Here is a 10510-nt window from a genome sequence, read left to right as displayed (position 1 = left end):
TTGTCTGAGACAGTGATTACTTTATTAAGAGGGGAGATGTTACTGAAACATTCATGTTTCTTCCAGCCTCTCTACTTCCTCAGAGGCAGATGGAACAAAATGCCTCTAACTGCAAAATACAGAGCCAAGTTGTAAGAAAAAGAAAACTGCAGTCTTTACTCCTTAGATGCCATATGAACCATCAGGTCTACCACACGATTGCTGTATCCATATTCATTATCATACCTAAGAAACAAAGGAGGGGTTTTTTTAGTCTTGAGAAAAATAGCAGTAGCAAAAAAAGGCAGCATGAAGCCATTGCTTGCCACCACATATTAGAATATTAAACATTGCACCTCTATCTCTTCCCAAATCCAATAAGCCAACTAACAGCCATCATCTACCCCCTTCCATCTCTTACCAGGAGATCAGCTTGACAAAGTGATCGTTGAGAGCAATGCCAGCAGCTGCATCAAAGATGGAAGAGTGGGTATCGCCATTGAAGTCAGAAGAGACCACCTGGGGGAGAAGAAGTAGATGTTATAATCCATGAAGATAAGCATTGAAGAGCGAAGTCTCAAAATTAAGCCTCCATGTATATTTATGAGACAAATCAAATGAACCTAGATTGAATGGTTGGCTGTACTAGAGGGCCACATTTTACATATTGAAGGCAGAATAGAAAAAGCATATTTTATGACTACATAGTTATTGTCTACAATACCTAAAAACTATTGCCAAATTTCTAATCACATTACCAAAATTGTTACAAAGCGCTCCAATGAGCCCGATAGTTATTTTTGTATCATCAAAAATTTTCAGTTTACCTGGTCCTCTGTGTATCCCAGAATACCCTTCATTGGGCCTTCAGAAGCTGCCTTCACCATTTTCTTAATATCATCATACTTCGCCTAAGAAAGCAAGCGAGGGAGACAGAAGTATTAAATAATTGAATTCTGCCCAGATTTCTTACTGTGTAGCAAGCTGATGGTCAATTCATTCTCACCAATATCTGCTGCCATTCAAACAGTCTTGGCAAGAAGCATGTTCAAAATCTCAAGGACCACAAGTTCCCCACTCCTAACTTAAGTTACAAAGAACTTGATTGCAATACATTTAGAGCAGCATTTCCCAATCTGGCACCCATCCACCCCCACCACAAATTCCCTAAAACCTAGAAAAGTAAGGACCATCAGATTTGGACTGCTAAGCATTGGTTAACCATTACATGAATTTTCTGAATGTCTTTGCTGATCTAGATTTTTTAACCTTAGTTTTGTACAAGCAGTAAAGCAGTCTTAGAACTGCTTTATTGTAGGAATACTCACTGGTTTCTCTAAGCGGCATGTTAAGTCCACAACAGAAACATTTGGAGTTGGGACACGGAAAGCCATTCCTGTGAGCTTCCTGTGAATGTAGGAAAAGATTCAGGTTAAGATATACACAGTCCTTGTTTTGGCTTATGATGCAATCATTTGCACTTCGTGCTCAGGAAGGCTTACCCATTCAATTCAGGAATGACTTTGCCTACAGCCTTGGCTGCACCTGTGGATGCTGGGATGATATTCTGAGCTGCTCCTCTGCCATCTCTCCACAGCTTCCCAGAGGGGCCATCCACAGTCTTCTGTGTGGCTGTGATGGCATGAACTGTGGTCTGGAATAGGAAAAGCAGGATAGACCATTTATACCATCTAAAGTTGAATATTTATTCCAGGTACCACAGGAAGAATTTGCACACATGATCACCATCCCCGTTTAACATTTCACCATTATGCAACACAACTCTGAATTATTTTAAGTGTTGGAGAAGCAGTGGAACTTGTGCAATTCACATACCATAAGACCTTCCACAATGCCATAGTTGTCATGGATGACCTTGGCCATTGGTGCCAGGCAGTTGGTAGTACAAGAAGCATTGCTGGAAAAAAAAAAGGGAAGCAGCACTCAATGGATGGGCATGCACCATTTTAGAAAACTCATGTTATTCTGGCAATATAGCCTTGCTCCCCCCCCCGCCTTGCTTTCCCCCATAGTCACCTGACAACTTTCAAAGACTTGTCATATTTTTCATGATTGACACCCATCACAAACATGGGAGCATCAGCTGATGGGGCAGATATTATAACACGTTTAGCACCACCCTTCAAGTGAGCCTATAAGGAAAAAGAGTAACATTTTACCTTGTCTTTAAAAAGAATACAAATAATCCAAGACTGGACAGCAAGCAACAGTCTTAAGAAGAATCTAGTCACACATTGCTATGAAAATTCTTTTTTCTGGATTTCTCATATAGTATGATGGAAATGTTTTATCATTTTTTATTTATAAAATTTATTTGCCACCCATCTCACAGTTCAGGCGCCTAAGCAGATAAATAATTTAAGGTGGCCATGTCCAAATGCCAAAAATATTGTTTCACCATAGCACTTCATCAACGGATCTATTCCTCCTCAGGAGATAGGTGTTTTGAGCATATGTACTTAACACATTCAATTCTAAAAAAATAAAATGGAATTTTGTTGTTCAGTTACAAAGTCGTGTCCCACTCTTCGCAACCCTCATAAAAATAGAATACAAAACACTTATGAATCCAGATGGCATTCAAATTTTCCATCAGTATCAGAAGTGTATACCTCTCTTTACAGCAGAAATTTGTACAATGCTCCTTCCTCCTGTAACAGATACTTACACTAGCTTTTTCTGTGGTGGTGAAAACCCCAGTTGATTCCACAACATAGTCGGCACCAGCCTCACCCCACTTAATGTTTGCAGGATCACGCCTGGCAAGAAGAGTGAAGGACCAGCTTAGATTCTTCAGGAAAGAAATAGACTACACAAGTAAAGAAAACTTGAATGGAGGGGATACTACTCACTCTTGGAAAACAGTGATGGCATGTCCGTTGACGACAAGTTTTCCATTCTCAGCATGGACAGTGCCATGGAAGCGGCCATGAGTAGAGTCGTATTTAAACATGTACACCTGAAATTAAGACACATAACATTAAGTCAGTGTAGCTTATTGGGACAAGTTTCTAGAACATTGGAGGGGAGTGTTATTTGTTGACATGAAAGTTTCTATGATCAAGTGTAACTTGTTTTGCCTTAAAAAGCAGAAAAATTCAGGCCCCCAGAAGAACAACAGAGGGTTATTACCATGTAGTTCAGATCAATGAATGGGTCATTGATGGCGGCGACTTGGACCTTACTACTGCTGATTGCTGCTCTGGTGACCAGACGGCCAATACGGCCAAAACTAAAGGAAGAAAAATATAAAAAGCAACTGTTATCTCCAGAATGGGTGAAAACATGGGTGTTAAACTTGCAGCGTCACGTTGCTATCGCGTGACATATCATGTTTTTTCCCTTTGCAGAGCTGGGGTGGGCGTGGCCTGCACATGACGCATCTGGCCCATGGGCCGCCAGTTTGACACCCCTGGGTTAAAAGAACTAATTCAGCCCAACATGTATGTAAAAGCAGAAAAGCAGTTTGAGAAAGCATCAAGGGTCACTTTTTTGGATAGGAAAAGAAACAGACTGAAGTAACTACCTAAACAGGTGGCCTATACATATTGAGTGGCAAATATTAGACAAATTAACATGGTGTCCTGCAAAAGATCTGAACCATTAACATAGTTTATTAGCAGTGGCTATGCAAAATAAGGATGAAATTTGTATTACAAAACACTTCTTAAGATACCCTATAACTATTTCTGGTTTATTCCCTAAATTTTCATCTAGTTCTGGGCAAAGGGAATTTATTCAGGGTAAACTTTCTGCTTTAACACTGAATGTCTATTTGAGCCTTCTCTCTGGTATTTTAAATTGTAGCAAAACTTCCCTAGAGAGACATACTGGTAACTGTCACTGAAATATACAAGCCAAGTTCCATGTTTGATTTGTTCTACTCTTAGCAAATTACAGAATTCAAATGGAGACACTCACCAGGCTTATAAAGCAATCATCTACCAGTACCAGAATAAAGACTGGTAGGATACAACTCAGAAAATTCTTCCCAGTTTCTTTGCAGAGGTAAGGGGCCAATGAGAAAATAAGAGGATGGGAGGAGGGCAGGGATGTCACTCTAAAAGACATACTCCAGAGCCTTAAAACAGTATGTGGCTTTAGAGGATCATGTGACTGCTTTGTATTTGAAACAAAGAGTATCCTTGCAGGAAACTGAATAACTCCCCTCTATCCCCCAAACTTGTGGCCATCCTCCTTCAAAATCCACCTTTTTTCTTTTGCAAAATAATTCAGCATTAACACATATTGAAATTACCATATAGGTTGCAGTTTGGAAAGGATTTCCCTCTTAAATCAGCAAGATTGCTTTAAAATGTTTCAAAATCTTCAGATTTTTATGACTAACAAAAGAATAAAGGGGAACTGAAGCTTTTACAATTTTACACCTGCACAAGGCTGCTTTATGGAAAGTCTGTAAGAGTTATCTAACTAGAAAGAATGCTTCGGGGTTTCTTACCTTGAGACTAGAGGGTTTTCAGGGAACACACCCAAACCTCTGCCAATAAATCTTTTAACCTGTCTGTCAAGCTCTAAAAATCAGTTCCTGTTATTTCATTATCAGTCTTTATACCAGTGGTGAAATCCAGGTTTTTTTTACTACTGGTTCTGTGGGCGTGGTTTGGTGGGCATGGCAGGGGAAGGATACTGCAAAATCTCCATTCCTACCCCACTCTAGAGGCCAGCCAGAGGTAGTATTTGCCAGTTCTCTGAACTGCTCAAAATTTCTGCTACCAGTTCTCCAGAACCTGTCAGAACCTGCTGGATTTCACCCATTTTATACACTGATAAGTGTGAAGTGTACACCTATACCATTGGGCAGAACTTGAGTTGCATCTTCCCATTTGTCTTTCCCAGGGAATGCTATTTGAAACTCCCTTCTTTATACCCCCCCCCCATCCTGCTACAGAAAGGTCAAACACTAACTTTAGAGCCAGCTGGAGTTATCTGGTTACAGTTTTTGGCTGCTAAGGGGAGCTAGAAGGTCACATTCTTAATAGGCCCTTCAGATCGAAGGATATATAAACCTCTCTGCAGACATTATAAGATGCTCTGTATCTCAGCATGTAAAGGTATCAGGGGAAAAAGTATGTAGAATTAAAAGCAATATAGAGATGATCAGAGAACTATTGTAGCTTCCTGGCAGGAATGACTCAGCAATTAATGTTTAGGAAAATGAGTCAGTCTGGGGTTTCCTGTACCCATGGTGGCCACAAGCTTTGCTCCATGTGCTTCGGCTGCCCCCAAGCACATTGAAATAAAAAAAGGCAAAGATGGCAGCCTTACAAATTTTATACAGGGTGCCACTTGAGCAACAGAAAGAGTGCCAAGAAAGACACAAGCAGATCCTGTTGGGAGAGAAACAGCTCCTGGAAAGGGGGAGGGCCGGGATGACTTCTAGATGTCCTTGGAAAGGAAAGGAATGCTGGGGCTGGAAGCTCCCCTTGCAGCCTCCCAAGGTCTGCAAGAAGCTCAGGCTGGACAGCAATACTGGCCATCCCCGCACCAGAGTCCCCCTATTGGCCGAAAATGTTATTCAAGCTCCCGTGCGAGGGTTGCCCCTCCCTCCCTCCCATGCATAGGCAGACTCGCTGCACGTCCGCTCCCCGTCGGACTCACCCGTTGATACCAACTTTCACCATCTTCGCCGCTTGAATAACCGTTCCTAGAGAAAGAGGAGGCAAATTTCATCAACCGGTTCCAGAAACTTCCCCGTCTTTTCCCTCCGCCTCAAGAGTCACTTACAGCAGGGGTCTCCAACCTTGGCAACTTTAAGCCTGGTGGACTTCAACTCCCAGAATTCCCCAGCCAGCTTTTCCACCAGGCTTAAAGTTGCCAAGGTTGGAGACCCCTGACTTGCAGGCTTTAAACTATGGCGGAGCCGATAAACGCCCGTGCTAAAACCCCGTTTCTCGCCCTTCGCCCAACTTCCTTCCCCTCTCGCCCGCGAACACTTTCCCCCCTTCTGAGAGAGCCGCGCCGCCTCAGGACCAACAGACGGGAGGCGAATTAAGAAACCTCAGACTCGGACGGACGGCCTGCGACCCCTTCCACTCCTGCGAAAGTTTGGGGCGGGGGGGGCGCAGCTCCCTTTCCGGAATATTCCTTCTTCACCCATCCCTGTAAATTTCCTCGAAACTTTGTTCCCGCCTTCCCCGCTCACGGGAGCCGAAAACGCCGCCCCGAGTCGTGCATCCTGGTTTCCGCGGCTGCGGCTCCGGCTCCCACACACCCTCCTTCCACCATGCAAGGTTCCAGTTCCAGTTCAGTCTCGGCCGGCACAGACTACACTCGTGTATAAACCGGCTCCCCTTTCCCAGCCGGCCCACAGCAACAAGGCCCAAGCCGGGTCTTTTGCATGGGACGGTAGTACTGTACCCATCCACCGCTCACCGCAGCGTTCTTGGCTTGCCTCTCTCGAACCACCCGCCCACCAAAGTTGCAATATCAGGAGCTTCCCCCCCCAACACCCCGTTCAAAGGGAGCGCTTACCAGAGAGGTCCTGACCTTACTCAGCTCCGAAGTGCAGTGAGGAGGTGAGAAGGCAGGGCCCCTCGGCTCTCCCCTTTATACAGCGCGGTATGGTAATAACGAGGCCCGACCTCCAGCGCCAACATCGAATCAGAGCGCGAGGAGGCGGCGGAGGGGAGGTTAATGGAGAGCCCCAAACCCGGCGCCATTTCCCTCCCGCCCCGCTTTCAGTCCGGCTCAGAGAAAGACTCTTTGTTCTCCCCCGCCACCGAACACCTCAGCCTTCGCTCGGTGGCCTCCACAACTCCTCAAAACGCTTGTTTGACCCTAATCGCCATGCCAAATCGATCCCTTTTGCTTATGGCGGCAGGGCAGCTGGTTTATCAATCGGTTACAATGAAAGTTTGGCACCTGCGGCGTTTTTGCAATCTCGACAAAGTACTTTGGAATCAAAGCCGCTTCCTAAACCTTGAATGTTTGCCAAGCTCACAGGACGAATCATGTTATCACCAGGTTCATGCAACCAACACATTAAGTTGTGGTTTGAGTTTAACTACGTAGTAAGTAAGTACTGTAACCCACTATTGATTGGGTTAACACGATATAGTAAGCCAAAGCCATTACAGTCTAGCTTGTTCTGTGAGTATGATTTAGGAAAACTAGCATGAAAGAAATCACATTCCTTCATGCTCTGCTTGTTCAAAGATGCTTAGTCAACCATTGTTGAGAGAATGCTGGAATTAGAAAAACATTGTTCTCATGTAATAATTCCAATCCCTGTATTCGTTGTGATCATAAAACAGAACCCACATATTTAGAAGCAGTTTAATGCAGGAATCGGAATCTATCTCCCCTACAATCTACAAGATTCTTAGGAAGATCTGACTCTAAATAATTGCAGTAATAACTAGAGTCACTTTTATGGAACATGGTTTGATATGTATTATTTTCCCAAAAAAATGATTCATGAAACAAAACAAGCAATTAAATAACTCATATAGATCAAAATACTGTGAATCAATTCTGCTTGAAATCTTTAGCAGCCAAATGTTGGAACTTCTGCTGAAATAGCTGAATCCCAGGAAAGTTTAGACAACTTGAAAGATGCAGTTGCATTGGGATTGGATGATTCAAGACCTCTTTTTTAAGTATAAGGACAGTATCTCAAAACACAGAAAGGCAGCCCATATCTAAGCCATAAACCATTTTTAGTAAAGTGTTAATGTCTATGTTCAAAGGATAGGCTTAAGCTAAATCATGTACATTTTGGCTGTTTGCTTATACAGTATACACCTGACTATCATTTGATTGTTCTAGACCTGAGTATTATGTGCAGAAAAATCATGAAGGATGTCCAAATTCTGATTCTGTAATTTCACCAACATAATTTAGCTCATTATTGGATCAACCATGCACAATTCTGTCAAAATTACTTGCACTGAGATTAGTAGGAGAAACCACAAATTTGTTTCAGTTGCAGCTCTTTTCCTTTTTCCCGGCCCAGCCCAAAGAGGAAATGTGTGTACCATAATTGAAATAGTAACAGAGTTAGAGGTGAAACATAGCCTTCCAAGACAGACCGATTATAAATTGAAAAGCATATCCTTCCCTCCAACTCTTTCCCCTATCCCAAACAAAAGAATTGCCCTGGCTTTACAAGTCAAGGCATAATCTGTTATCAGAGGGAGCCTCTTACATCTCCGTGCAACCATCTCACAAGAGGAGATATATTTATAACTGTGCTAAAAATTACTTCTACACAAAGCACTCTTAAAAAGCAGTCCAATGCAAAAGCATTGGGTAAGTGTCCTGTGTAACTGCAAAAGGGTTGCATTATTAGGCAAATTAGTGTAACAACTTGTATCAGACCATCTGTTACATTTTGTTTCATTTGTTTCTTCACATGCCTAAGGACCACTCAATCATGAAATACAAAGTTAGTGTGTTTAGAAGCAAATGTGTGTATTTGAAAGAACAACTCAACCCCTATAAATCCTAGATATATTTATGAGTTGCAGATTAATTCTGGTCATTGCAACGTACTTCTACTCATGTTTATTCAGGAAACCCTCCCTCCCCCAACTGAGGCCCTTTCTCACTAGTTTCTGCATTCCTCCCACAAAGGCTACTCGCATTGCTCATTGACCCAACAAAGTTCCTCCCTTCTCCAGCCTTTTCTCTACTTAAGCGCAAGCAGCATGTCTAATAAGGAGAAAAAACTGAAGTTCCTCCTAGAATTCTACTGGAGGAACGTGACGACGGAAATCCCGCCTTCTCATTACAATGGGCTGCGCGGATCAATTGAATCTGCAATCTTGCCCCCTTTGCACAATACAATTGGAGTTGGCTACAAAGGCCATGGATATTGCCTTAGCAGCCTCTGGCAGTCCACAGCCCAAGGAGGTATATTGCTGTGATAGAGATCACGCTATGCGGGGATGCAGGCATGTTTTATGTTAAGCAGGAGTAAGTGGTAGGAGTATCACTCTAGCAAATCACCAGAAATTATGCCTCAAAGCAAACAAGCAAAATGAGTAGAAGCCAAAGTTTATCCTGGTAATACATTACTTTTTATTACATTTTCATTAAAGAAAAGGAAAGAGAAAAATACACATAGTGAATAAACAGGGAATTTAGAAGCACTATAGAATTAGGTTACAATTTTCAATATTTCATTAGTTTTAGCCAAATATATTTTGAAAACTCCAGGTTGTTAACAGCCAAACAATATATAAATATCTACAGTAATAACTACGGCAATATAATATAAACCTTAAAATAAGATTAAAAAATTACAATAAATTCTATTCAAGCTATTAAAGATCTACTATGATTTAACAAATATTTACTGAAGAATGTTAAGATTTATTTAAGAGAAACCCATATTTCATATATGGTGCAAGGTCATATATAGCATTGTAAATTATCAGGTTTACTTTTGAAATACAAAATTATTTTGGACACTGAGTTGTACTTTCTACAACTTTGTTTGCCATTCTTCCTCAGATCAAATTGTATGCATAGAGTATCCTGGGAGCAGTTGTCATATGCAACGCTACTTCAAAATATTTAATATTTGTAATGTTTAATCAAATATTACTAATAATTCAAAATTAAATATTAGTAATATTTAATTTAAAAAATAGTGATACATTGCTGTTGTGAAATGAGCACAACTAAATGGGTTTACAGATTAGAGATAGGAGAAAGTAAATCTCCACCTCTGTGACCTATATATGATCTGTTTGGCCATAGTATAACTTTGATTTCAAAATGGTACTTAGCAGTTCTCAGGAAAAAAATTGAATATGATTCATCTCCAACTGCACTACTTACTTACCCTCTGGGTACTCCAATAAATGTCTGCACTGCAGATCAGATGTCACCTTAACTGTATAAGGATTACGCTATTTGATATTTACCGAGGCCAATAAGCATTGACAAAATGTGAAATGGTACATTTTAGACTTGGAGCCTTTAAGATATGCAGAGATAATGTTGTTCAGTGTTTATATATTTTGTGTGGATGCAATGATACCTGTGTTCATAGATCTGAATCATGGGCATTTATAACCTCTCTTTAAAGACTAAAAGAGTACTTCACTTATGTAGTAATGATTTTGCTCAGTGTTGTCTTTTGAGAATTCTAAATCATCAAATTTATCATTAAAAATAGATCAAACCTAATAGCAAGAATTAAGGCCTTCATTTTTTAAAATTTCTGGTCACATAAAATCCAGTCAATTTCTTACTTATGTGCTTATACTTTCAAGTAGGATTCTGAGCAATGGGTGAATAAGATGAAAGGTCTTTTTAAAAATGATTACTTGAATATTTCAGCCATAATAATGGAAACTCAATTATTTTTTGTGCTATATGGAAAATAGAGAGAAAACAGCTGAAGAGCTGCTGAGGAGAAGCAGGTGGAGAGTAGATTCCAAGGGATTCTGGAGAAAGCTTATCTGTCTCAGGATGTAAGTTGATTCCTATCACCCAACCAGTATTCCCTGTATTACAGAACAACCAAGGGACTAAGTTT

The 10510-nt window shown here is 41.2% G+C and overlaps 1 protein-coding gene across 1 annotated transcript; it reads right to left on the bottom strand.

Annotated features, from left to right (window-relative positions):
• Nucleotides 1-6694, bottom strand: GAPDH (glyceraldehyde-3-phosphate dehydrogenase). The gene is made up of 12 exons (XM_034410943.3): nucleotides 6493-6694; nucleotides 5620-5665; nucleotides 3133-3232; nucleotides 2853-2959; nucleotides 2669-2759; nucleotides 2017-2132; nucleotides 1816-1897; nucleotides 1482-1633; nucleotides 1308-1386; nucleotides 807-890; nucleotides 401-498; nucleotides 1-225 (listed from the first exon to the last, which is right to left on the bottom strand). Exons 2-12 carry the CDS (start codon nucleotides 5640-5642, stop codon nucleotides 156-158), a joined length of 1002 nt encoding a protein of 333 aa, XP_034266834.2. The 5' UTR covers nucleotides 5643-5665; nucleotides 6493-6694; the 3' UTR covers nucleotides 1-155.
• Nucleotides 6695-10510: the final 3816 nt, after the last annotated feature.

Source organism: Pantherophis guttatus, chromosome 2, assembly GCF_059756535.1.
Source record: "Pantherophis guttatus breed Tessera chromosome 2, ASM5975653v1, whole genome shotgun sequence".
NCBI classification, from domain to species: Eukaryota; Metazoa; Chordata; class Lepidosauria; order Squamata; family Colubridae; genus Pantherophis; species Pantherophis guttatus.
This window is presented reverse-complemented; position numbering and strand designations above follow the sequence as displayed.

Bases quoted from the DNA above. Each gene is read 5' to 3' on its own strand.
- GAPDH (XM_034410943.3), bottom strand. From the start codon at position 5,642: ATGGTGAAAGTTGGTATCAACGG. The intron at 3,233-5,619 runs GTGAGTCCGACG...TTCTTCCTTTAG, and splicing joins GTGAAAGTTGGTATCAACGG to TTTTGGCCGTATTGGCCGTC. The intron at 1,898-2,016 runs GTGACTATGGGG...TTTTTTTTCCAG, and splicing joins AAGTCTTTGAAAGTTGTCAG to CAATGCTTCTTGTACTACCA.